Source organism: Petaurus breviceps, unplaced genomic scaffold, assembly GCF_028583685.1.
Source record: "Petaurus breviceps papuanus isolate PSGF00001 unplaced genomic scaffold, PetGlider_PUasm1.0 379, whole genome shotgun sequence".
Classification (NCBI taxonomy): Eukaryota; Metazoa; Chordata; class Mammalia; order Diprotodontia; family Petauridae; genus Petaurus; species Petaurus breviceps.
In genome coordinates, this window is record NW_027186303.1 from 3,266,990 (window position 1) to 3,290,008 (window position 23,019).

At 50.4% G+C, this 23,019-nt stretch overlaps 1 protein-coding gene across 4 annotated transcripts in view; it reads right to left on the reverse strand.

The window, feature by feature from the left end:
- The window catches only part of SREBF2 (sterol regulatory element binding transcription factor 2), a 48,757-nt gene extending 29,360 nt beyond the window's left edge, over positions 1 to 19,397 (reverse strand). Inside the window, exons 1-3 of one of the 4 annotated variants that reach the window (XM_069099411.1) lie at positions 19,118 to 19,397; positions 9,789 to 9,851; positions 8,839 to 8,884 (exon numbers count right to left, since the gene is read on the reverse strand). In XM_069099411.1, coding sequence (XP_068955512.1) covers positions 8,839 to 8,884 — 46 coding nt within the window. In that variant the 5' untranslated portion in view covers positions 9,789 to 9,851; positions 19,118 to 19,397. The remainder of the gene's footprint in view (positions 1 to 8,838; positions 8,885 to 9,788; positions 9,852 to 19,117) is intronic. The other 3 variants (XM_069099412.1, XM_069099410.1, XM_069099413.1) reach the window with 3 other exon arrangements.
- Positions 19,398 to 23,019: the final 3,622 nt, after the last annotated feature.

Genomic DNA, 23,019 nt, shown 5'->3' on the forward strand with positions numbered 1-23,019 from the left:
GGGGTCTGGACTCTGACAGTTGGGGTGCATTTGGGGGTTCCCTAGTGAGCCCTCCACATGACACATCAGATGCTAGGATATGGGGTTCAAGCTTCCAGAGAGGAAGCTAATGGGGCTGAAGAGCCCTTGGCAAAAGCTAACTTACTACATACTTACACAGACAGTTAGGACCATTGCCCCCAGACACTGACTCTCAGCTTCATTCTCAGAGTCTACCATGAGACAAGGAGAGGAAAACTGGCCCAAAACCTGCCACAGATAGGGCCACCAAATTCTTCCCAGCCACCATGACAACATGTAACCAGGTGACATCCACAAGGATGGCCATGGCACTCAAAGGAACTTACAGGACACATCACCAGAACCAGGAAGGAGCTCACTCCTTACCTGTGGCCCCAGGCTTTTCATCTGAATGATAGGTCTGGACCAAATGGCCTCAGGCCTCTTCCGGAAGTAAATCTATCCCTTCACCTTCTCATGTGGGCCTCAATGGCCCCCCGACACCCCTTCCAGGTCATGGGATTATAGGTTTCTATTGTTCGGTCATGTCTGAGCAACACGTCATGTCACAACCCAATGGACCCTAGTATGCCAAGGCTAGCCATGGAGGTTCTTAAGAAACAAACTGGAGTGGTTTGCAATTTCCTTCTCCAGCTGAGGCAAACAGAAGTGAAGTGACTTCCCAGGGTCCCACAGTTAGAAAGGTCTGAGGCTGGGTTTGAATTCAGGACTTTGACTCCAGGCCCAGTGTTCTATTCCACAGAGCCCTAGCTGCCTTCTAGGCACCAAATATATGTGAATATAAGAGTGACAAGTGAAGACTGTTTTTAAAGTATGAAAAGTTTATTTAAAAAATCTTTTTGCAAACAGCAATCTGCTGGATTCATGTACTTGAAAACAATTCCCAGCAGCGGCGGCAGGAGAAACTCTTCAGGTGCCTGCTCCTGCCAGGCTACCCTCTGGAAGCCCAGAGAAGCTGAGGGTCCTCACCTCCCTGGACCTCTTCTGAGTTCTGGGAGAAAGCCAAGGAGAATCAATTCTGACTCGGAGCACCGGGCACAGTTTCACCCCAGAACTCCACCTCCTTGTCCCTTCCCAGCTCTGAACGTGTGTGTGGTTATTACAGATACTCTTTAATTTCCTCTCAGAGGCATGAATGAACCAGGGAGAGGGGAGAAAGGACTGGATTTTATTAAGCTTTTAAAATTAAGTTTCAATTTACACATATCATACTTTGGGCCTGCTGGGAGGGGTTGTGGGAGGGGGGCACTCTCTGCTCTGGATTCATTCTGGTCTCCTCCAACGAGGGCCCCCCTGAGGAAGGAGCTAACATCCCCAAGATAACCTCCCAGAAACACCAGGTGAATGGGTCCTCACTCCCTTACAATGTCACTCACTTTCCTGGTTCTCAGTGTTCAAGCCAATTAATAAGATGATGCCCCCAAGAAACCACATCTGTGATTTTTTTTTAAGCACACACCAACCTTGGGCTCTGGCTCTCCCAAGACCTAACACCAAATGTCCCCCAAACCCTCTATTGGGATCTTCAGTCTAGAGTGAGATCATCCATGAGGGGCTGCCAATGCTGGGCAGCAGAGAGATGGCTTTCAAGTCAGAAGACCACTTTATTCAAATTCTGGCTAAACTACCCAGCAAATTCACAAAGACACCCAAAAAATAGGAACAGTCAATGGTGGTGGAGCTGGGAGAAGCCAGGCCCACTATTACAGAGGTGAACTGGACAAACCATTGTGGATTTCAATTTGGAATCCTATAACTGAAATGACCAAACATCCCCTCCCTTTTTACCTAATATTAGCAATCTTGGGTCTCTACTCCAAGAAAGTCAGACACAAGCAAAGATCTAGCATACACCCAAATGCTCAGAGCAGTACTCTTTGTATTAGTGGATAAGGGGAAATAAAAGTGGGTGCCCATCAAGTAGGTGACAGATGGATGAAAAAACTCAATGTAATGACAATCAACCAGACAGTCTACAGTTAGCATACCAACTGAGTGCCAGGCCAAGTGCTAAGGCTGAGGACACAAAGAAAGGTAAAAGACAGTCTCTGCCACTGAGGAACTCACAGGTTAATGGAGAGAGACCACAAGCAAACAGCTCAGTCCAAATAAGCTTAGATACCAGGAACAGAACTAAACAACAGAGGGAAGGCACTAATATTAAAAGCACTAGGGGAAAGGCTTCTTGTAGAAAGTGGGATTGTTTTTTCTAAATGTGTTTTATTTTTAACAATCTTTTTTTTTAATTTTAAGTTCCAAACTCCCTGCCTCCCTCCTCTTCCCTGTCCATTGAGAAGGCAAGCAATGGTGATATCAATTATACATTTGAAGTTATGCAAAACATATTTCCATATTAGCCATGTTGCAAAAATAAAATAGCAAGAAACAAAGAAAGTGGGGGCAGCCAGGTGGCACAGTGAGTAAGAGCGCCAGCCCCAGAGTCGGGAGACCTGGGATTGGTTCCAGCCTCAGATATTTAGTACCCACACAAAATAACTGGCCGTGTAACCTTGAGCAACTCACTTAACCCCAATTGCTTAAAAAAAAAAAGAAACAAAGAAAGTGCACTGTGTACTCAGAGTCCAAGAGTTCTCCCTCTGGAAGTGAATCACATTTTTCAATCCTATTCCATTTTAGGGGTCTTCAGAATTGTCTTGGATCATTGTATTGCTGAGAAGAGCTAAGTCACTCACAGCTGATCACGGCACTATGTTGCTGTTACTGTGTACAATGATTCCCTGGTTCTGCTCCTTTCACTTTGCATCAGTTCATGTAACTTCCCAGGTTCCTCTAAAGCCATCCCTCTCATCATTTTTCTTAGCCAAACAGTATTCCATCAGAATCACATACCACAACCTGGTCAGCCATTCCCCAACTGATGGGCATCTCTTCAGTTTCCAATTCTTTGCCACCACAAAAAGTTTTTGAACAAATAGGTCCTTTCCCTTTTTCTTTGATCTATCTGGGATACAAACCTAGTAATGGTATTGCTGGGTCAAAGCTTTACAGCCCTTTGGTAATAGCTTCATATTGTTCTCCAGAATGGGTGGATCAGTTCACTACTCCAGAAGGTAAAACTTTACCTGGGACTTGGACAAGACCAAAGAAACCAGGAGGTGGAGATGAGGAAGGAGAGCATCCTAGACAGAAAAGACAGGCAGTAAAAATGTACAGAGATGAGAGATTGAGTGTCTTGTTTGAGGAACAGTAAAGAAGCTCATTTCAGTGGATTGCAGAGTATAAGAAAAAGAGAGAAAGAGAGACAGAGAGGGAGAGAGAAAGGCAAAACGCCTGGAAATATAGGAGGGGGCTAGGGGGGTACTAGTGTAACAGGACACCCAGCATAGGAGGGTGGTAAGCAGACAGACTAAGCTTCCCATAAGCCCTGCCCCCTCTTCCCTGCCCAGATGATACTGACACAGCCTCCCTTCCCACCAAGCTTCCCTTTTTCCCTCCAGGCTGAATGTCAAGCTGCCCCTTAATCTCACCCCCTGCCCTGCCACTGCTTCCTAAGACCTACCAGGCCTTTTCCAACTCCCCTCCTGATCCTTTCTAGCTGTGTTGGTCTCCATCAGTCTCCTTGGAGTGCGCTGCTATTAGTAACTCAAGCACTTAGCACATAAGGAGGGCTTAATAAATGTCTTTTTATTCATTCACTTTTATATACAAATAAATAAATAAATAATTTCCGAAGGGAAACTGAAGAGGTTGGAAAGTCAGCCTCTGATCCCTACTTTGAAGGAAGTGAAGGATTCTTGGAGTTTTTTCAGGAGCAGGACAACAACAAGAGATGAAATGTAGATAACAAAAGCTGAGACCATGTTGCAAAAGTCAATGAGGAAGAACTTTGATGGGTCCAGAGCCTTGGGAAGTTGAGGCAGAATGAGAACTAAGAAACAACCTTCTGCATTCAGCAGTTAATTAATCACTGGTAACTCTGGAGCATTGGCTCTGGGGAGAAGCCAGATTAAGAGGGAGTGAGGAGAAGGTGAGGAAATGGGACAGAGAAGAGAAGGCCCTTCCTGGGAGGGAGAGATAAAGACCAACAGCTTGAGGGGATGGCCAGATTAAGTGTAAGCTTTGAAAGGGTGAAGGAGGGCCTGGTAATCAGGGCTGTGGTCAGACCAGGCAGCAACAAAGGAGCCAGCAGATCAGGAAAGACAGAAATTTTAAAAATGGATTGTGAGACCACGTTTTCAGAGGCAGAACCAAGAGCACAAGGAGAGGAGCTGGCCTCGGTGAGGAAGGCCCATGACCTCCTCGGACACCAATGGGGGAAGGCAGATGCAAAGGGGCTCTGAAGTGGGGGGTGGGGGAGAACAAGAAGCTTCCAAAAAGAAAGTCTCTGAGTCCTCAGAGGAGCAGGAGGTGAGTTCCTCTGCTGAGATCCTGGAGGAGGTCAGAGGAGAACATGAGATAAGGGGGCGATCAATTAAAAAGTAAAGGCCTCTGTGCAGTAGGAAGGACCCAACTGAGATGAATGAACACAGATTTTTAACAAACCCAGATGACATGGTCTCATGACTTTCACAGAATGTGAGTAGAGAGGACACACCAACATGTATCTAACAAGACAAAACTGGTGCTGGTCCAGGAGTAGCTGATAACATCTGCTTGAATCTGTGAGCCACAAAGTCAAGACTGTGAAGAGAGGGAGTTGAGACCCAAGACAGGCTGGGAGCACTTGGTAAGGAGTGAAGCAGAAGAGTCAGAAGGCCAGAGCTCTGGATCATGGACGTGGGTCCACTGTAGTTGAAGAGCCTGGGCCATGGGAAGGGATGCCAGCCTAGGAGTGAAGTTCCTAATTCTAACGGGGAGAGCTGGAGAAGACTGTGAGGAAGGGGAGACTGTGTGCTGAAGGAGGCAGGAAAGAGTTGGCAAAGGCAGTCTGAGAGTGAATCGGGTCAGGAAGAAGCTTGTGGCTTAGAGCAAGGCCAGGCCTCGGTATCATATGCCATAGCAGCAGGCAAAAAGGCTCACGTGCCCCCAGGCTAGTGTCCAAAAGGAGTGGGGGACAGTCCCTCTGTCCCCTGCTCTGGTCAGGTCACCCTTGGAGTGGTGTGTCCAGTACTGGGGGGCCACATCAATAAGCTGGAATTAAACCAGAATCATGAAGGAGCAGATAAATGAATCAGACCAGGACCAAGTGAAGGAGCTGGGGGTATTTAGCCTAGAGAATAGAACACCTTAACAAAATATGAGTTGTCTTCAAAAGCATGAAGGGCTGTCACCTGGAAGGAGGACTTGATGGTTCAGCTTGGCCCTGAGGGAAGAAGGAAAAGTAACCCCGGAATGCACATGCTTCCATGGAAAGAGCTCCTCATGGTGAGAGACATCCCAGAGAAAAGCTGGAGAAGCAACAGTTTGGGATGCTGGGCAGGGCAGGAGGCATGCTCACACATGCTGAGGCTGGGGCTGAATAACTACATGACCTCTATCTCCTTTCCTAACCCCCCACATGTGACATCAGCCAGGAGTTGTCCTTGCAACATGCACTGGATGAGGCAATCTGGTAATGACACCTGAAGACAACTAGAGCCCCAAAGGTGGAAGTACCTGCAAGTCGCTGGTCAGCCAGGAAGCTGGCAAGTTTGAACTGAGTATCTGGGAGCCAAGAACCTGGTGAGGAAGCATGGGGGAGGTTGGGAAAAAACTTTGATGAGTCATTTGTTCCAGGAGTGTTCTCCCAGGTTATAAGGCACTATTCTAGGCACTGTGGGAGGGACACAAAGAAGCCATGGTCCTTCTTACAAAAAACAAAAAAACCCCAAAAGCTCAGGGCCAACAAATGTACATAATATTATTAGGTGTGGGAAGAGGTGAGGTCAACAAGACCCAGGGTAAACCCTCAAGGGGCTGACTAAATTTCTATCACAAGGCAGAAGTCATGTACACAAATACTCCTAAAAATCAAAGTGGCTGCGATGGTAGAGGAGACTTCAGGAGAGGGAAGTCACCTCTCTGGAAGGAGACTTCAGAAGGGAGAGCTGGGGCAGGTCCCAAGCAAAGGCATGGAACAGGAAGAGGAAAGTTGCCCAAGTTGGTGAGACTGCAGAGTCTGTACACCATGAGCAGCCAGGCTTGGAAGGCCTTAAGGGCTGGGGAAAGTACTTGGCACTTTACTGGACAGATGGAGTGACTCAAAGCACTTTCATTCTCACTGGGGAGGTCCCACAGCAGCGTGGCCGGAGAGACAATGACCAAGCCCTCACCCCTGCCTTTCTCCCTTCCCCAGGAAGCTGCCCCTGGCCTGTGGGGCCAATGGGCACTTCCTCCCTTCAGATTCCTGCTTAGAACATAGATCCTGTCATTGCGAGGTATACTGTATACTGTTCTAACTAGAACTACCTGTTGAAAGGAATCCCAGGGAGCACAGACTGAGAGGGTATGGGAATACACAGGAGGGCCAGGTGTGAGAACCTCTTAGAAAAGCTTAATGAAGGTGCAGAATTTGGGAAATCAGTCAAGTCTGGTCAAGCATCCTTTGTTAAACACTTACCAAGTGTCAGGCATTGGGCATCCACACAAAACAAAGCACAAAGTCAGCCCTTGACCTCAAGTACCCTCAAGGAACTATTCTAATGGAGTGGAGAAGTCCAGAAAATAGGGCTGAAAAGTCGAGGGGGGGAGGGAAGAAGCCCCGAGTGGAAGGAAGGAGTGACCATGGCCGGCCTGAGTGCCTACCCTACTACAGAAGAGGCCCAATCAGAAAACTGGACCAAGGCAGGAGCTAGGCCTGGGGATGGATACAAGAGAGACAGACATTAAGATCAGTCCTCTCAGTACAAACACCTCCCTCCCTCAAAACCAAGGATCTGCAAAGAGCTAACACTGGGCCCAGCATCCAACCTAAGGGCTGGGGCTAGAGGATGAATATTCAGGAAGCTTTCTCCTGGGGCCTGGCCAGGTCCAGGACCTGCCCTCCTTCTCCACCAGCTCCTTTTATCATTAAACATTTGAGTCTGGAAATTCTAGGGGTATGGATGGATGTAGGGGCAGTTTTCAGTTTCAATGCTGCCTTACAATTACGGTTTAAAAGAAAGAGCCCCTTGTCTGGTGGGAGGAGGGGGCCGCCATCAGCTTGCTGCAAAGGGCTCGTGCAGGGGAGCTGCTGGGAAGTCTTACCTGTTTAGGCTTAGTGCCCTCATCCTCTGCACAGGTCACATCACTAGCTCAACCTGGAGCACAAGTCCGGTCTGGCTGTACAAAAACTGCAGGGAAGAAGCCTCTAGACGCAGGCCTTGCCCCAGCCCCAACTCTGCCCAGGTGCCCATCTCTGCACTGCCCAGGAGGATTCTCAGGGGGCCAGGGCAGGCCATAAGAAGGCTCAGTCTGATACCAGCTTTAACTCTGTATTTCTGTAACTTCTGTATTTCTCAATCTACCCCTTTCCTGGATGATGCAAAACACAGCTCTAGTCAGAGCAAAACACACTTTCAAATACTTTCATGAGGAGCTCATCTACAGGTCATCTCCTTTCATCAGGGGCAGTTAGGTAGTACAGTGGAGAGCATTCAGGAAGATCTGAGTTCAAATCTGACCTCAGACACCAGCTGTAGGACCTAGAGCAAGTCACTTCAGCTGTTCGCCTCAGTTTCCTCTACTATAAAACAAGGATAACAATAGCACTGACCACCCATATGCTGAAAGGATCAGATGAAGTCATATTTGTCCAAAGGTCTTAGCACACAGTCAAGCATACAGCACTTGAATTCTTGGCACGAGGGACAAGAGGGTGCCTGGGAGAAGCTAGTTTCTCTCTCAGAATTTGGAAGAGCAAGACAGGAGAACCACACTCTCGAGAAGAGACCCTGGACTCCAGTCCTGGAAATGTGTCCACTTAAGAGTCAGTTGTGCCCAAGGAAAACTTAAATTAAATGTAAAAGTAAAGAGATGACACCCCGCTGGTCCCTCCCTGCTTTCTTTCCTCCTCCCGACCACAGATATAACATGGGTCGGACCCCTGATCCCAGCATTCATGGTCCTGCAGCCCAGAACTTCCCTGGAAGAATCCTGCCCTTTCCTGTTGGCTCAGGGGTCTGACCAGTTAGTTTATAACAGCAACAACAACTATAAGCAGCTCACATGTGTGGCTTTGAAGGCGGGCAAAGCCCTGACCATCTATAATCTCCCAGGGCCCTCCCAACAGCCTGGAAGCAAGGAAGGTGCCATCATTAATGCCTCCATTTCAGAACCAGGGGCTTCTCCAGTCCAGATCAGTGATTCCTTTCATCCCTTTGCCAAATGCAGACCAACACCAGTTCTGTGCCTGGCTAGGGCCCTCTGAACAGGTAAGTGACCTGTCCAGGGACACATGACTGGGAAGTGACAGAGATGGGACCCAAGCCAAGTTTGCCACGAGCAGACAGAAAGAGGAAGAAGCTAGTCTACTCGGTGAGCTGTAGGCAAGGCCTTGGTCTTTAAATCCCACCTAAAAGATCTCTCCATAAATGAGCAGTTTTTTTTTTTATCTTTCTGGGGGCCCACGGCACACGCTTAAGCACAGGGCCTGGCACATAGTAGGCACTTAATAAATGACTTGACATGGCCTGGTCCAAGGCACCTGACCATGACAGACATGGGATTTCCTCATGGCAGGGCCAGCTCAGTCAATACTCCCCAGATTAGCTGGGTTCCAGCTCTGGAATCCTGGCTCCACCCTTCACCCTTCTCCTCTCAGGCACCTTCCATCTCTAGGCGTGGCCTTTCCTTCAGGCTCCCCCCACCCCCCATCTTGATTTCGGGGCAAAGTGGAAAGCAGGCAGGGTTTAGAGGCAAGAGGACCTGAGTTCAGATCCAATCTCTGCCACTTCCTACCTGTGTGACTGCCAGGAAAGCACCCTCCAAACCTCATTTTCCTCATCTGTAAAATGAAAAGATTGGACCTGACTACATCTCCTCCAACCACCCACAGTCCTCCTTAATCCCAGGGCCTTCTCTCTCTGGTCAGTGTCACCTTCTCTTAGTTGGTTCCTAGCTTGTTTGTACAGTCAGGGGTCTGGCATCTCCCCCATTAGACTGGGAGCTCCTCCAGGGCAGGGACTATCCTTTTGCCTTTCTGCGTTTTCCCAGGAGCTCAGCTCAGGGTCAGGCACACAGCAGGTGCTTAATGCTTGCTGACAGACTTGACTCCAGAGCTAAAGGATTTCCTCTCAGCCTTCCCCTCTCAGTCCCAGGAATTCCCACTGCCTTTCCTTCCCCTGTCCTCCCACATCACTGCCCAATCAGATGCCCTGTCCTTGGTGCTGGAGCTGCCACCCACCAGCCCCTGGATACTCCAGGTGCTTCCTCAGAGCCAGTGCTGCCCTTTGTAGCACCTTGGTCCCTCAGGTCCCTCCCAGCACCTCAGGCTCCACTCAGTTCCAGCCACCCAAGGTCTAATCTGGTCTTGATGAGTCAGGGTCTCCCCGGGGAGAGTGTAGGAAGCCAAGGCACAAAGACACTGCTATACTGACTAGCCATGGGGGGGTCACTTAAACCCCCAGGTCTCAATCCTTACATATGTAAAATGGGGATAATACCTGTAGAGGAGAGTTTGCATGACCAAGGCTTTGCAAACCTTGGAAAGCTCTGGATAAATGTGAGTTGTGTTGTCTCTATCATCAGGCCTCCCCATCACTCAGAGTCACTTCACCCCCTCCCACAGTTCCCAGCTCTAACCATCCCCTCACTTCAGACTCTTCTCCCTGCCTCGATGTGCACACTCCAGTCTAAACCCTCTGATCCCTCCCTATTCTGCCTCAGACTCCTTAATGGTCTGGACTTACCCAGTCACGTCAGGCATTTCAGCAATGCGTCCTCCTCCACTCTGGACTTTCCCTGTCTGTCTCCTGAAAGAGGAGACAATCTCTGCACTTAGCTCATCCCTCACAATGCCCTGGGCAGCCTGGACTAAGTCCCTCTTCTTGTCTCTGCTGCCCTGGCCTCTGTTTTCCAATCTGTAAAATGAGGGAACTGGACTAGACACTTTCCTTGGCAGCACCATAGACTCAGAGAAGTCCAATGCCCTCATCTTATAGAGGAGGAAACTGAGGCATAGCATTTGGAGACATGGTACAAGTCAAGCCCAAGCTGCCCTGGGCTCATCAGAGGCCCCAGCTCACAAGGAACCCAAGTGTGACTTTCTTTCCCACTGTCTGCCTTTGGGGAAATGCTGTGTGCAGACACCACTGGGGAGCCTTTCCAGGCTGGGTCTTTCCCATCCTCCAGCACCAACAGTGGCCATCCTGTTGGGGGTCAGGGAAGGCCAAAGCACAGATCAAGAGAGGAAAACTTTCTGACAATGAGGGCCCCATCCTGCAGCCAGACTGGCTTTTCACTGGCCTGGTAAGGTATCTGTAAGGGTTATGGGATTTAAAGATCTCCCATGCCCCATGGACGTGCTGACATAGCAGAGCAAGAGAAAGTGAAAAGCCGAGCTAACGGTCCTGCGGTTGGCAGTTGGTGGCAGTTGCCCTTTTTTTTTTTTTTTGAGTTAGGACTCCGGCTGAGGACTGCCAGGGGCCGGAGCTGCTGGGAGCGTGCTTCCAGGACGCTGGGTGGTTGCTGTGAGTGGGGAGAGGAGGACCTTTGCCTGAGGTAGCCTGTTCTGTTTTAAAGGCTTGAAAATGTGGGTGCTTTCTACTTTATCTACCTGTGCCAATGTCATAACTACTCTGATGGCTTTCACTTTCTGGTTTTGGGACTCAGTTTTTTGGTATCTTAATAAATTTTCTAGTTTATTTCCCCAAATGGCAAACCTGACATATTTTGTGATGGATAATTATATCAGCATATTTGTAATCTCTATAGGCATTGTGAATATGGCATTGCTGATACATTTGGCGACGAGGATGGGATCACAAAATGTCAGGCCTCTATTTGGAAGCAGTGGGGCTTTAGAGGGAGAAATGGCTATTCCAGGTTGGGAGGATTTGCCTTATTCCTCTCTAGCCAGAGAATGGGCTAAAAGCACAGGGCCCTGTGAAAACTGGGAACCAAGGCTAAAAGAGGGAGAACCTGGAGATTTGGAAAGATGTTTGAAAGCAATACCCATAGAACCAGGCAAAGAACTGGCAGGAGTGTGCAGGAGAGGCTGGGTGCTGCTAACAAGTTATCGCCTTATGTGTAAAAGTAGGGATAAGCTGCTGAAGGAAAGAGCTAGGATGGCTAGGGAGTCAGCTGGTTTGCCTGAGGATTCTTCTGTGTCACAGTACTCAGAAGAGCAAACTGGAGGGACCCATGTGGTCCAGGAGCAAGCTACTGTTCATGTAGCTAAAAGGAAGCAAAAAACTAGCAGAAGGAATGTGCATGCAGCTTTTGTACAGGCTGGGCAGAGTTGCCCTGACAGCTTCCAGGAGAATGTGTGTGAGGAGAATGGAACAAGGTTAGATGAGGAGTCTCCTAATGTAGAAGCTCTCCCCATACGAAGAAGAAGGCAGGAGAACCACCGAGGCAAAACAGAGTCCAGGGAGATAATTGAGGATTTCACTCAACAGGAGATCACTGATATATTGAGTAGATTTACCCAAAGAATGGGGGAGTCTTTAGTGTCTTGGATAGTAAGAATCACTGATGAAGGCGCAGGAGGAATAACACTGGACAATGAGGACTGTTTAAAATTCATAAGTATCAGTCAGAATCCTTTTGTACACCAGGCTTTTAGGGATCACCATATGCAAGGAGGAAATAACAAAACGAGTCTTCTAGTTTAGCTGCAGAAGGTTGCAAAAAGCAATATCCAACTGAATCTATGTGGCCTAGGGGAGACAGACCCTGGTACTCACTTAGAGACTGTATGAGAAAACTAAAGGAGGAGGTAATGAAAACTGCTATCCTGATTGGAGATGCAAATGCATATTATGATACCCCCCTAGGAGTTCCTCATAGAAATATCATAGTGAAGACGGCTCCTCCTGCATATAAGCACCTAATTCTGACTCTTTTAATTGGAGAAATAGGGCACCCTCTTTCAGAGGTGCTGGATAAGATTTCACAATTAAGTGATTTAGGGGAATGGGAAAAAGACAAATTGCCTCGAGAGAGAAGAGTAAACAGCCAGAGGATTCAGAGACAAAATAGACCCACAAGAAGGGAACTGTTTACTGCTCTATTAAGAGCTGGGGTGGACTTTAGAAGAATAGATGGTATTCCAACTGAAGAGCTGCATAAGCTGTACCAAGAAAAGGTACTTAGTATTAGAATGAACAGGGAAGCAGGAACCACCCCTGCAGGTATTTCTGAATCTGAATCTTTGTATCCAAGTTTGCCCCACCTTCAGGGGGAATAGGAGATAGGCCAAGCCCCAGCCCAGATAAAAGAAATATGCAGAAGAGATTGCAGACCTCATATTGGTTTAACAATCTATTGGAAGAATGGATCAACTACTGTGACTAGGGCACTGATTGATACTGGGGCTGAGGCCACACTTATCTATGGAAACCCTGATAAGTTTAAACATGGAACTCCTATTACCATCACAGGTCTAGGAGACACTGAAATATCAGCCAGACAGGTTAAAATAACAATGAAAATTGGGCAGTTACCTAAGAAGGAATATACTGTGGTTGTTGTACCCATTCCTGAATACATCATTGGAACAGATGTATTGAGAGGCATGACTCTGAATTTACCTGAAGGAAGATACCAATTTGCTGTGAGGAAGATAGGAATTAATACAGTTTTAGTGGGAAAACTAAAAATGGACCCAATCACTTTACCTGAACCTTCTGAAGTAATTACTTTAAAACAGTATCGTGTGCCAGGTGGGCAAGATGAAATTACCACTACTATAAAGGAATATGTTGAAGCAGGAGTGTTAGTCCCTACAACCACAAGATGGAATAATCCTGTCTGGCCAGTAAGAAAATCAGATGGGACATGGAGAATGACTGTGGATTATAGACAGTTGAATAAGGTGACTCCTTCTTTGTATGCTGCTGTTCCAGATACCATCACCTTAATAGAAAGGATCCAGAAATATGATGGGACTTGGTACGCAGTTATTGACTTGGCAAATGCCTTCTTCACCATCCCAATAGACTCTAAACAATGGGACCACTTCGCTTTCACTTGGCAGGGTAGACAATATACTTTTACTCGCTTGCCACAAGGGTACATACATAGCCCCACTATTTGTCACAGGATTGTGGCTGAACAGTTGGATGAATTAAAAAGGCTGCAGAGATTATAGCATATGGGAAGGATAACACTGTAACTATTGTTTATTCTGGAGAAGATGATTACAAAATTGTACCCTTAAATCATTTATTCTACCGTGAGTGAGTCTACAATAGTCTGGTTATTGTTCTTGATTTTTTGTTTGTTCACCTTGTTTGTTAGATTTGTTTCCACAGGCTTGGTACCCTCCATCTGTAGATGCCTGATAGCTTAAGCTGGATGTCACCCCCTGTCTGCAACTGTGATGTGTCACCCTTGGACCTGGCATCAAGCATATTAAGAACTGACCTCTCAAATGGGACCCCTAAGGACAGGGACAGCTCTACATCCGATTTCAGCAGCAAGTAGCCATAGAAGAAGAGATCTTCACCCCTTACCACAAGATTTTGGGGCCCCATTTGTTCAGGGTGGGGGGAATGATGGGGAGCTTGTGCTCAAGCCCCACCCTAAAATATGGTTTTTTGTGTTTATTGTGTGCTATTCTTGTTATATTGTTGTGAAATTTTGTTGACACCAGTTATTCCTACTGTATTTTTGCCAAGTAAGGGACATGAAAGATCTTGGGGCCGAATGTAAGGGTTATGGGATTTAAAGATCTCCCATGCCCCATGGACGTGCTGACATAGCAGAGCAAGAGAAAGTGAAAAGCCGAGCTAACGGTCCTGCGGTTGGCAGTTGGTGGCAGTTGCCCTTTTTTTTTTTTTTTTGGCATCTTAATAAATTTTCTAGTTTATTTCCCCAAATGGCAAACCTGACATATTTTGTGATGGATAATTATATCAGCATATTTGTAATCTCTATAGGCATTGTGAATATGGCATTGCTGATACACCAGAGAGGCCTCCTCAAGGAGAAATGGGAGGGCAGGCAGAGGGTTGCACCAAAAGCCCCATCAGGTCCCTTCTGGCTTGGAGGGTCTATGCCTGGAATCAGTGTTGGGGGAAGGAGTGACTCTAGGTACTATAAGCAGAGAAGGGAACCTACACTGTGGGCTAGGAGCCATGGCCCTGGGCACATCATTCCCCTGTCTCAGTTCCCTCATTCACAGAATTAAGGGGCAGGAGGCCTTGGTTAAGGCTTCTTCCCAGCTCAAAAGTGTCTCAGAGGAAGGGTGACTTGCAGAAAGACTCTCCCTGTCCCCAGGGGCTTCCTGGGCCAGACCAACGGCCCCCACAATCCTCAGGCCCAGGCTACTTTCCCCACCCCTAGCAGGGGCTGGGAGAGGCCTGGGGGAAGCCCTGAGTATAAGTAGGAGTTTCATCATCTGCTTCTTCACCACCTCTAATTTTTATCATGATTCAAAACAAGACGGCACACTGGGCAGACCTGTTCCACAAGACAAACTCAGAGCCAGGGACCCAGAGCTGAACCCATCCAAGTGAACGTGCTCTGCTTGGTGAGCCTGAAACTCGAAGGTGGAAGGCCTTACCAGATCCCCACCCCCACACAGGCAGGGCTCAGTGATCAGAGGGCCCTTCAGAGGCTGTGGCTTTGAGGGGGCGGCTCCCTGCTAGAAAACAAGGCTCCCTGTGAACTCCACCTTTCAGAAGCAGGCCAGGAAGCCGGACCACTCCCTGAGAATCCCACAATGTCAACACCAGGTAGAACTCAGAGCCTGTGGGACAGCATCGGAATTCTTGACTCAGTAGCACAGTGACTAGGCCTTCTGTGAGCAAGTTCCCCCACCCACTCCCACCAAGGCAGGGCCCTCTCCAAAGCTAAACTATAAATACTTGTTCCGGAATCATCCTTTACAAAAAGAGCTCCCAAGTTGACCAAGTCTGTTGAAACTGACGCTTGCAGCTCTAAGGCCATGGCAGCTACCCAATGCTGCCCAGACTCTTCTGGGGACTGCAGTCCCCTCAGGTTCTCTCCCCATCCACAACAGCCTGTGTAAACCCCTGGAGGGCCCAGCCAATGGGGAGTCAATATCACAGGTGCCCCCAAGGGCTCCTCCTGTGCTTAGCAGAGGGCCTGGAACAAAGGGGCTGTTGAAGAAAGATCTTCTGACTGACTTATGAACTGACAGCTCTATGATGAGCCCACATAGTCAGGAGGTTCTGGTGCCTCTGCTCTGCTGCACACACACCCCCAGCTCAGGCCGGGCCCCTTTAATCTCTGGGCCTTAGGGTGATTGGGGGGGGGGGGGCAAAAGGTCCTAACTGCTGAGATCTAGGATCACTTGTGAACCCCCAGCCTCAGGCCCTGGGGACACTAGTAGGGCCAGAAAACCAAGTCAGGAACCAAAGGAAGAAGAGCCATGCTTATAAACCCATCTCCAACAGAAGCTAGTTTGATCATACCATCCCAATAAACCTTCAGATACTTATTTAGAAGCTGCTCATGGACAGACTGCATTTACCCAAAGGGCAAAAAACTACTCAAATACAGTGTCCACACCTACCCCAAAAACAGAAATTCACACCCCTGTCAAGCACCACCAAGTTACCAAGAAAAAAGACCAAGTCCCTGCCCTCTCAGAGATTACACTCTAATGGGGAGATTCACTAGGTAATAACCCATACTTTCCCTTTCAGGTTTGTAAAAAGGACTTGACAGGGTTATCTCATGTGATCTTAGCCCTTTCTGCAGATGAGGAAACTGAGGCAGACAGTTAAAGTGATTTGCCCAGGGTCACACAGATATTAACTGCTGGAGCCAAGATTTGAACTCAGGTCTTCCAGGTTCCCAATCCAGTTCTTTATCCCCTCCACTGCCTAGTGTGGGATGTGGTGTTCAGGCCTGAGTAGGCTGAGAAGCAATGGAATAAAAGCAGTTTCTAGGCCTGTTATTTCCCAGGAAAGAAAAGACAATGCCTTGTAGGATGATGGTGGCCACAGTGAAAATCTACCATCACTCAGGGTTGTACTGGGAAAGGAACCAGGCCAAAAAAAGTCTCTATCTGTCTGTCTCTCTCCCTCCCTCTCACACAGAGCCACACAGCAGAGGATGTTGGCACCTTACCACCTGCCAACTTTGTGCCCCTCTCCAGGTCTCAGGTTCTTATCTGGAAAATGAGGAAGAGGTGGCCCAAATGGGCTTTCAGACCCCTTTCAAACCCAGATTTTCCATCTAGACCTCATGGGGGGCGTTAAATGTAGGTAGGCACTGCCCTCATCCAATGGGGCTCAGGCTAGGACACACTTTCCAAGAAGGTCAAAGGAAGCCCAACTCTTGCTACTTGGAATGGAGAGGCCAGAAAGTCAGTCTCTCCCTACTGCCCCAGGAGAGAGGACAGAAGCAACATGAGGTAGTGGGGACCCAGCAGAAAAGGTGGCTTCTCTGGGCCTCTACTTTCTCCTCCCTAAAATAGGCTCTCAGGTTTTTAGCTCATCAATGAGATCTGAGGCTACAGGGGAATTGGGGAGAGGAGATCTCATCTCCAGCCTCTGGGTAGATGTAAAGGAGAAGATTAATGCTTCAGCTCTACCCAGCAGGGTGGAGGGCCTGAGGGCACTTGATGTAAATTGGCTATGTGTCCCCAGAGCTAGTCTCTACTTTATCTCAGTGGCTCTCAGGCCCCTCACTGGTAAATAAGGGTGTTGCGTCTGGGTGATTGCTGAAGCCCAGGGGACCTGTCAGCCCAAGTTAAAAAATGATTGACCTCAGAAACTCAGTAACTAAGTGAAGGGCAGTGGGAGGCAGCCCTGAGCCTGAGCCCTGTGGGTAGAACCTCACCTGAGATCCTTCCTAGCACCAAATCAGTGCTCTGTGAACTGAATGCTGACAGGTCTCCCAAAGCTTGTCTCTGTTATTAACTACCTGTGTGATTCCCCTCCCTCTGGGCCTCAGTTTCCCTCTTTGCAAAGTCAGAGGGATGGCCTCTTCCATGAAACCAGAGTTAACAGGACAAGCTGAGAGTCTGTCAAGGGCCTGAGAGCCCATTTTACAGAGAAGAAAGTAGAGGCTCAGAGACCTCCTCCTCTGCTGTGCTCCCACCACCTCATGATGTTTCTGCTCTCAGCACCTGGTTTCTCAGGTGCCCCGCGCCCCGCCCCCCCCACCTCTCTCTAGAACTGCTCTCTCTAGTGTAAAAAGAAGACCTGGTACAAAGTCCCCAATCAGCTCTAAAAACCAATAAATGACAGCTCCTCCCGGTCCCCCTGTCCCTGATCCTATTCTGCCCTGTGGAATTACCAAAGGGAGAGATCTGGCTCAGGGAAATTCAGAGCATGTTTGTCAAGGGTGAGGTAAGGAGGCCAGGGAGGAAAGTCTCTGCTTGGTTAGGGCCTGGATAATGTGTCAGAGGAGATGTGGCCCCATGACACAGCTCTCACACTCTCACACCCCATCGTGGGTGAAAGTTAAGAAAGGAAACCAGGTGTGGCCAGGCTCAGTAGACAATGATTACCACACCCAGTGTCCACTCAGGCCAGGGATCCAGGGCTGGGAATCAAGAGATGACAAAAGCAGAGGTCATGCCCTAGGGAGGCCAGCAGTGGGGGTCACACAGGCTGGGAAAGCTCAGAAGCTTCAAAGGACATAAGTCTTTGGCAGGGGGCAGCTGCTGACTTTTCTCCTCCCCCCAGGCCTAATCATGGGTCATCACAGGCATCCCCCAGTCTCCAAGGGCATACTGCCCTGCTATCTTCCTCCATGATCTCCCCACATAGTGCCTCCTGATCTTCCCCTCCAGCCCTGTTACCATCATGCTCTGGGCCTTTCACACCCACAAAAGCTCCTCCAGTTTAAGTCTCCAGCCCAGGCAGGGCTCTGACTGCCCGGGTCAGTCTCTCGGTGGCTGTCTTGTCTAGAACCCAGGCCCTACCGTGCCGTAAGGCCCCTGCCAGCCTCAGAAACTTCTGGCCCTCCACGATGCCCAAGTGCCCGGCTTCTCATCCCTTCTCTCCATTCCAGGGTCCCCTCACCCTCTCAACTCGCCCTTGTCCTAACCCTCCTGGCTGTTTCCCTTCACCCTAAGGGAAAGCCCCCGGGGCCACTGGGGGAGGGGGGCAGTCCTGCTCTCCTGAGCTCCTATTCTGCCCAGGAGTGCAAGCCCAGGTCCTACTGGGCACCGCTGGGGCTACCTAGCCGGCCCCACCCTAGGACCAGCCCTAGAGCCTGGACCCCCCAGGGTGCATCCCCAGTCTCCTGGCCCTGCCCAGACATAACTGGGGGCCCACCCACTCACCCAACCGGCAGGCCCCGCTTCAGATTTCCCTTTCCTAAAAACAAGCTGTAAAGTAGCTAACCTAAGCCCCCGCCCCCAACTTCCTCCAAGGCTCTTCTCTGCGCCTTAGCCACCTACGGACTCTGCCGGAGCACACTCCAGGCTCGGAGCTCCAGATTCGGGAGCCCGAAGGTCTGGGTTAGAATTCTGACTGCGTGCCCCGGGGAGTCACTCCCTCCCTCTGGGCCTCAGTGTCCCCGTCAGTCCTGGAGGAACTGGAATGGTCTCACCCCGAGCTCCGCCGCCCTGGAGACATGCGGCCACCGGCAGCAGCCTGTCTGCCAGGACCCCTCCCCACCTAAAGTCTGGGGTCTTCCTTGGGGGCATGGTCAGGGAGTCTCCCAGTGCGGGCGGGGTACCGGCCGCCTTCTCCAAAGCCTCCGCGCCCAGAGGCGCTCTGCACCCAGCAGGGCCCCCTCCCCAATTAGGTCAGCTCCGGGGTGGCGCGAAGGACCCTCTGGTAGCGCACGAAGCTGGGCATCCCGGCGCTGGGCATCTACCCGACAGCTGACGGCAGACAGCGGAAGGCGGCCTCGGCACCAGGACGACCCCGGCCCGGCGCTCGGAGTGACAGCTGCACGTGGGGGGCGGGAGCGGGGGGAGTCGCGCGGGGGACACGCCGGCGGCCGCACGTGGGCGAGGCTCCGTGGGCTTGGGGGCGGCAGCGGGGCGCACAGAGCCCGGACAACGGCGGGGGCGGGAGGAGAGGAGCAGAGGGGGCAGGGCGCGTGGGACCCCCGCGCAGGCGCAGTCGCGGCCGCCACTCACCGTCGATGTCCCCTAGGGTGAGCTCGTCCCCCAGCTCCGTGAGGGTGTCCATGGTCTCCAGAGCGCCCAGCTCGCCGCCGCTTGCCTCCATCGCCCGGCTCTACACGCCGGGACCTCGGCTCCCGCCCGGCCCTCAGCGAAACGCGGGGGCGGCGCCGCTGCGGCCTCCGCCCATGTCCCCGAGCTCCGTCCCAGTAGGATGCCGCCTCACCGGTCAGCGCCAGCCGCCGCCATGTTCGTGCGGCCCCGGGATGTCTCTGGGAGGGGGCGGGGCCTCGAGGGCGGGGTTCCCCAGCCCCGCCCCTCCTTGCCCCGCCCACTCGCCGCGCGCTCCGTTGTTTGTTGTCAATGAGACCAGGTTGGCAGCGACCAATGGGCGGGCGGCGCGGCGCGTGGGGTGATGGTGCGTCACCGATCAGCAGCTCCTATTTGCATGACCGGACCCCGCCCTCTCTTGGAACCACCCTCCCACCCCCCCCCGCAGCGAATCAGAGCGGGAAGCGGCTGGGGCTCGGCCACCCGCCCCCGCCCGGATTTAAAAGGAGCCGCTCCACCTCCTTCCCCTCCTACCCCACGCGGCTGCTTCGGCTTGGCGCTCCCTTAGCTCCCACGCTCCATGGACTCCGCCCTCCCCGCCCCTCCCCCTATCCAGACCCCTTCAAAGATGGGCTACGCCCGTAGAGTTCTTTGCCCCTCCCCTGCGAGCCCTACACCTGCCAGGTGATGATAACCTGGGCAGACGCCCGCTGGGGTGGTGGGGGCTCCTGCCATTCCCCGCCGGGGGCCCGGCACTTTCGTCTCCTGGGCCTCAGGGTCCTCATCTATAAAATGGGGACAGTAAGTCACTAATCCTGATGGTGGCCCGGGCTGGCCTCGGGGGCCCCAAATTGGACCGAGCTGATGAAGCCAAGTGCAGAGCGAGGCTTTTTGGGGGGAGAGGGTGACTGCGTATCCGTTACGGGTCTGTGCCGTGGCCCTCTCCCGGGAAGGCGCTGCCGACCTGAAACTTACATAATTACCGGGAGGAAAAAAATGATGGGCAGGTCGGGACGAGCCCCCCCGCGTGGGCTCATCTTCAGAGTCAACAGAATTTGGGTCAGAGGAGCCTCGGGGCCTTATGGTCCGCCCAGACCCAGAAAAGCAATCTCCCAGGTCGTGGCCGGCAAGTGGTCATCTGTCCATCACCCAGAGACCTCCGTTGGGAGAGCTAGCCCGGGACTTGCTGGGGCAGTTCGCTCAGGTCGGAGAGTTTTTTATGGCTTGGAGCCTAAATCTGACTTACACCTCCACCCCCCAATACTCCTGAATCTGACTCCTGGAGCCAAGCTCTGCCCCTAAGCCCCGGGGCTACGTTGCCTCCCTCATTGGTCTGCAGGATGTTGGACCTAGGAGAAACACAGTCGGAAACGAAAAGGATGGCATCTGAAAGAGGCTGAGGTCATCACCTGTGGCCCCTGAGAGCGGAAGTTTCCCAGAATCGAACCCATATCTCCCACTCAAAACTCTAGACTATCTTCGCCATTATTAATATTAAATGAAATTGTGTAATGCCCTAAACAAAGATTCAACATTGCTATGATAGCAGAGCCCTCTTATCCAAGCCCCCAGATCATTGATTATCCCATTTTGCTGGAAGGAAAGAAGGGAGGGAGGAAAGGAAGGGAGGAAGAATGGAAAGAAGGGAGAGAGGAAAGAAAAAGAAAGGAAGTAAAGGGAGCAAATAAGCAGTAAGTACCTATGATATGTCCGCAACTGTGCTGAGTGCTTACCTCACTTGAAAGAGGAAGTTTCAGAGAAACTTTGGAACACTTATATGAACTGATTCATAGTGAAGTGAGAACCATAACAATGTGTACAGTCACCACCGCTACACGGTAAAGACAAACTGCTTTGAAAGACTTAAGAACTCTTACGAACCAATAACCACAATTTCCGAGGCTCAGAGATGAAGCATTCTCCCTTCCCCCTGACAACCAATGGCCTTAGGGCAGTGTGTTCCTGGCCAACGTGGGAATGTTTTGCTTGACTATATAGTGTTAGTCCTTTGTTTTCCAAGCTATAATGTCTTGACTTGCTCATAAATTGGATTTAAGAGAAATAGTTTGGCAAAGTCAGCCTCACTCTCCCTTCCTGAGTCATCATCACAACCCAGCAGCAGGACAAAAGTCAGGACACCTGGCAATGGCCCAGGATACAGTGGACGACCCTGGCGTCTTCAGTGTCTGACCAAGCTCTAAGTGCTCATGGTGCCTGCTTCAGTTGCCTTCCTGGCCCTTTGGAACATATTGTTTTCATCTGCCCATTCTGCAGTCTTCACATGTTTGCGCTAGAAACCCCCCTAAATCACCCACAAATCTGACACCTGTCAGTTACCCTCAGCCTTGTTTAGCCCATCTACTGAGACAGTTTTATGGGTATGGTAGCTGCCCAAGCTACAGCTTGGAGCCACAGGTGAGAGCTGGGTGAAGGTGGACACCAAAACATATGCAGCCCTACCCCCAGAAGAGCTGATCCTCCCTAAACTCCCCATACACTGGAGAGATTGGTTACAAAGCTTTGTTTTTCTTTTTTTTTTTTCAGTAGGGGGGAAGGAGAAAAAATAAATGCTTGATAATTGAAAAGGAAAGTTTTTAAATATGCTTGTTTTGATGCATTTAATTACCCACTGCTATGATGTAATGCCGTATCAGGCCGGATTTGGAACCAGTGCTCTGGGGTCGAAATTATTTTTTGATTCTGACATTCTCTGTGTAACCCTGGGCTAGTCACTTTGCCTGCCCAGGGCTCAGTTTCCTCCTCTGTGAAATGGGAGGGAGAGCTGGCCTGGCTGATCTCCAAGGGCCTTTAGAGTCGGAGGGCTGCTAGCAGGCTCTCTCCCTTTCTGGGCCCCAGAGGGAGGGATGGACAGTCTCCACCTTCTCTCCCAGCTCCCATAGTCCAGGGTTCTAAAGAGGAATACTCTCCAAAAGTTCTTTCTCTCTTTATTTCCCTCCCCAGAGTTTAGATCCTTCATTCTTGCCTTTCCTCATGGCTCCCTCTGCCCAGCCCACTTGGCATCTTCTGGTACTCCCTGCCTCTCTTCCTCAAATTCCTCCTAAGGGTCACAGATCAGTTACCTCCAGTGGGCCATAGGGCTAGTTCCCTCCCCTCTCTGGGCCCCAGCTGAAGAGCACTGGCATAGGTCTGGCCCACTCTAGCTCTAGTCTGCTCTGAGTTCTGGGTCAGCCAGGGCCAAGGCTGAACAGGCCAAACAAAGGCCTTGGCTGTGACAGGACTCTGCCTCAGGCCAATGGCAGGACAGCCCTGAGAGCAACAGCTTTCATGCCACCAGGTTTATTTTCTTCACAAGTGCAGGTGGTAATCTCCCCAATCTGCTGATAAGGAAACTGAGGTCTAGAAAGGTGAAGGAATTTGGCCCTGGTCAAACAACTGAGAAGCAGCTTGGAGTCAGGAAGGCCTGGGTTCTATATTTGCCTCTGGCCCTTAAAGGCTGTGTGACTCTGGGCAAGGTATTTAAATTCATAGAGCTTCAGTAAAATGGGGGTGTTGAAGTCCTTTCTAGCTCTAAAACCCAAATCTATCTACACACACATAATGCATATTCATGTATATTTACATACATGTCATATATCACCATTTTTAAATACAAAGTGTCGAGATAATAACCCTATGACTCCAGGCCCTAACACAAGACTTCCATTGAAAGTCCATGGGGGCAGCTAGGTGGCACAGTAAGTAAAGTGCTGGTCCAGGAGACAGGAGGACCGGAGTTCGGTTCTGGCCTCAGACACTTAACACCCACACACAAAAAAAACTAGCCATTTAACCCTGGGCAAGTTACTTAACCCCAACTGCCCTCCAAAAGGAAAAAAAAAAAGTCCATGAACCTCAGAGACACTCTC